General features: G+C 42.3%; 1 protein-coding gene across 9 annotated transcripts in view; it reads left to right on the top strand.

The window, feature by feature from the left end:
• The first annotated feature begins 2,188 nt into the window (after positions 1-2,188).
• The window catches only part of ank1b (ankyrin 1, erythrocytic b), a 65,851-nt gene continuing 63,784 nt past the window's right edge, over positions 2,189-4,255 (top strand). For 7 of the 9 annotated variants that reach the window (XM_020609768.1, XM_020609766.1, XM_020609767.1 and 4 more), the window contains exon 1: positions 2,189-2,962. In XM_020609768.1, coding sequence (XP_020465424.1) covers positions 2,837-2,962 — 126 coding nt within the window. In that variant the 5' untranslated portion in view covers positions 2,189-2,836. The remainder of the gene's footprint in view (positions 2,963-4,255) is intronic. The other 2 variants (XM_020609771.1, XM_020609772.1) reach the window with 2 other exon arrangements.

Genomic DNA, 4,255 nt, shown 5'->3' with positions numbered 1-4,255 from the left:
AAAGAAAGGCATGTCCTATGGCATATTTACAGCACTAGCAACCGTTCTTCTTTTTGCAGAGATGGATGAGGACTTCAGGTTGACACAGCGGCACTGGCTGGGTCCCACAGGGGAATTTTTTTCTTCTTTGCTGAGGGAAATGCAAGTCATCATCAAGGGCAAAGACCAGTGGATGCAGAGTCTATTTTGGAGTTAGGTATTATGGCACGTGATACTGCAAAACAGTAAGGTGATTCAGGGACATTACACACACATGCCCATAACATATATTAATATTTGTGAGATAACAACAATGAGGATAATAATAATTATAATAATGTGCTTAAACAATGAACAAAATCTAACCAGATAAAAGATAGATATATAAATAATGATCAATAGACTAGAAAAATTAAGAAATCTTTGTAACAAAGTGAAAACAAAACTTTTGTTCATGCAGTTAACATCATAATAAAAATACAAGCTAATACACAAGCAGTGCATTTTAACATTAGATGTATCTTCCTGAAGAAAAGTCTAGTGAGTAGCAAATAAATTGTTGGTCTGAAAGGTCATTTTACGGAGCACAAGTTCCTACACAGCAGCCTCATGGAGTGTTTTGCTACTGTGCATGGAAAATAAAGCAAATGGGTGCAGTAACAATTAGCTGCCACCTGATGATGCCATAACATCGTGGGCATGAGATGGTCCAGGACGTTGCAGTTCAGTTTGAGACTTTTATTAGCAGCGGCAGACTTGTAAATCTCAGAAGTGTCGACTCATCAATAGCCATCCAAACAGTTTAATCTACTCAAGAATATAATGCGTGACATACTGGTATGACTTCACTATAAATGAATATGATCTGTAATTCACTCCTATAGCCACGGCACTACCGCCCGGTTCATTTTACATTTCAATTTTACAGTGTTGTTACTGATAACATGTTGAATTGATTAGTCATGGTCATGCAATGTCCCTGGGAAACAATATTCCCAAAAGACTTACACAGGATAAACCTTGGAATGCTGCTATTATCTGTTGTGCTTTTAAAACATGTAACGCCCTGCCCAAAGATAATGGAGTCCAGGCATCAGAACTGAAATGAGTGAGGCAACGTGTCAAATTAGGCAACATGAAACAACAGTAACAGCACATGACCTCTCACCTTGCAAGGTGACTGAATGTGGCAGCACAAAGACATCAACACACTTGAATGATGTTCCCACTGTAGTTCATTCATTTAAGCATTTATCACTGAAAAGATTTATGCCTCCTGCAGACCATTTGTCACATTATTGTATAAAGGACCATCAATCTTGTGCACTGAAATCTTTTACCTAGTTAACCACGCCTATACATGTATCACTTGAGGGTAATTTCAGTGTGGAATCGACAATTGGCAACAACAGGTTACAGTGACAGCTATACCACAAGACCATTCAGCTCCTTAGCTCCAAGTCCTGACTGCAGTGGAGGCTATGACATTATTAAGGTCATACAAAGCTGTCAGTCAACTGATTACACAGGGACACATTTGATTTATTAAACAACTGATTGATTTAACTGACACACAAACTCAATTGTAAAGGAGCACCAAAGGTTTGAAAAGCCACTAATGTACATCTGGTACACGATCTGGTGTTTATCTGTTTGGAAAATGACATCTATAAATATACAAATATGCATTTTTAGTTTTGTCAAGTGTTCTCTTTGTTGATATGATGACCTATTTATGCAGCTGTTTTCTGAATATCAAAACAGGGACAGGCCACTGTCTTTGTGCATTTGTTTTCCTCTTTGAATTTTCACTTCTGTGCATGCTGTTGGTTACTAATCTGCCACTGAACTGCTGCATCAAACATCCATGCATGCCCTGCTGATGGAAAGAGGAATAGTGGTGGTATAAAAGCAAAGCGAGAGGGCATGCAGTTTTTATGAAGCATTCATGTCACTGATGTTTTGTTCCCTATCTGCTTGTGGCACTGGTGTAGATGTTAATGGTTGGCACCAGGTTTCCATGCAACCCAAACATCAGCTTTTGGTACCCCAAAATGACCATGTAAAGAATCATTGCACAGAAGAACAAGCACTCAGATACTGATAAAAGATGATATCCATTACAGGCTTTTGTCTCTCTAACTACTGTTCTTTCTCTCTGTTTCCAGGAGGGAGGTGCCATGAAGAAGCCATGGTCAGACAGAGAGAAGACGTGAGAAAAAATAATTTGAAGGCATTCCGCAGCTCTGGCGCCCTCGTATCTCATTTATGCAACATGTAACAACAGCTGCAAGAAAAGCCTTTAGCAGAGAAGGAAACTGTGGAGAAAGAGGCAGAGCAGCAAGAAGAGAAGGACATTTGAGAGTCCTGCAGCAGGATCTCCAAGACTGCGTGACTGTTCTGTGCAAGCAGAAGGAGAAGGAGGGAGGACACAGGACAGAAGGGAGGAAGGTAGGAAAGAAAGAAGGGGGAGGGGAAGAAATTCAGCGCAGTGCAAGCTGACTGAATGAGTAGCAGCCGCGGCACAGGCAGCAACATCAGCACCGATAGCAGTAGCATCTTTCTTTGGGGCTGCTGGAGACTGTCTTTTGGCTTCTGTAGCATCAAAATCACCCGCATACGCACAGATATCTGGACACAGACTTTCCCACTGCGTTGCCTTACACACACACACGCGCACACACAGAGAGACACACACATGTCGTGGTGGCCACCAGAGAAGAGGTAGTAAGTGACGGGGCTCGGGGGACAGAGGGACACAGGAAGAGGAAACAGGGACGACTGGTGGTAGTGCAGACGAGAGGAGGGCTGGAGCGACGGCGACTGAAGCAGCGGCAGCAGCAGTAGCAGCGGCACCATGGCGCAAGCCGCCAAACAGCTCCGCAAGACCAAGGACCTCGCGGAGGCCGCCGCCCAGGAGCAGAGGGAGAAGGAGGAGGAGAAGATAAAAAAGAGAAATCGATCCAGGGACCGCAGGCGCAAGGTATGTCTCAAGAGACTGGAGGTGATGCTGTTTCTTACATGCATTCTCCTCTCTACCTGCATCTCTCTCTCTAGGAGTCTCTCTCTCTCTCTCTCTCTCTCTCTCTCGCACTGCATCTATTGTGCATGATTGGTGAGGGCGCAATTACATATGCATAATTTCCCACTGGTCCTTTGCTCTCAACTGGTCTCTCTCTCTCTCTCTCCCTCTCTCTATCTGTGTGTGTGTGTGTCTGTGTGTGTGTGTGTGCTTATGTGTGTAGGCTACCCAGTCAAGCACATATGCTCTGCTGCAAGTTGTGTTGTTCAGTCAGATATTTAGCTACAGGGGAAGGAAAAGAAGGCTGATGCTGTTTGTTATGTTTTTCTTTCACTTGACAAACATTTGTGGGGATTTCAGCCTTACATGGGTGCAGCTCATTCATATTATTGCAATACAAGTTCAGTGCACTACACATACAGATATTTTTATGCATATGATCACATCTCCATTAACACACGCTGCATGCTGCACTCTCTTCTGTGATCCTGTCTTGATTTTAGAGTTGGTGTCTTCCCCCATATTATAAAATTTTTTCACTGGGGAGATGTAAAATGGAGGGGGGAGATGGAGCTACAGTCTAATAACAGATGCAGTTTTAACCCTTCTGTACATCTTTTTGGGGCCACGTTTGGCTTACATGTATTGTTCAATAGATACATCTGTGCTAATTAGTCTTTATAGCCTAACATTTGCTGCTAATAATATTTGTCATGTATGAAATTAATCTTTAAATGTATTGTCACACACTGGACATGCTGAACATGATCCTGTGGGTGAATGAGAGCTTTCATTCATCCCTTTGTGACACTCCTTTCCTGCACTCTCACTCTGGCTCTGCCTTTAGGTGCAGATTTTGTTGGGGTTACATGGACTTGCTCATATGTTTGGCAGCACTGAATTGATTTATTACAATGCATATATAAAAGGATGTTGAACAGATTAAAAAAAAACTTTTATGAATTGTATTCCTTGGTGTAAGACTAATGTTTTCTGTTGCTCCTGTAATACATCTTTATGCACATATATGGAGTCAATGGCAACAGAGAATAAGCCTTCTTTTAATCCCTTTGTCAGATGTATCAGAGACAATGAGCATTTGACAGAAAGTCAGAAAGACAAAAGAAAAGAGCAGGTACAGAAAAAAATCTCATGGCCTGAGAACTTGAGGGTCCTGTGCAGTATCTTAGCTGTTCCTAGGACTGCACTCTTCTGGACAGAGATCTCAGATGTTGTTCCTGGGATCTGTTGGAG

The sequence above is a fragment of the Monopterus albus genome, unplaced genomic scaffold (genome assembly GCF_001952655.1).
Source record: "Monopterus albus unplaced genomic scaffold, M_albus_1.0 scaffold102.1, whole genome shotgun sequence".
In the NCBI taxonomy this organism is placed as follows: Eukaryota; Metazoa; Chordata; class Actinopteri; order Synbranchiformes; family Synbranchidae; genus Monopterus; species Monopterus albus.
The sequence above is the reverse complement of the archived record's forward strand: the minus strand, read 5'-3'. Positions and strand labels throughout refer to the sequence as shown.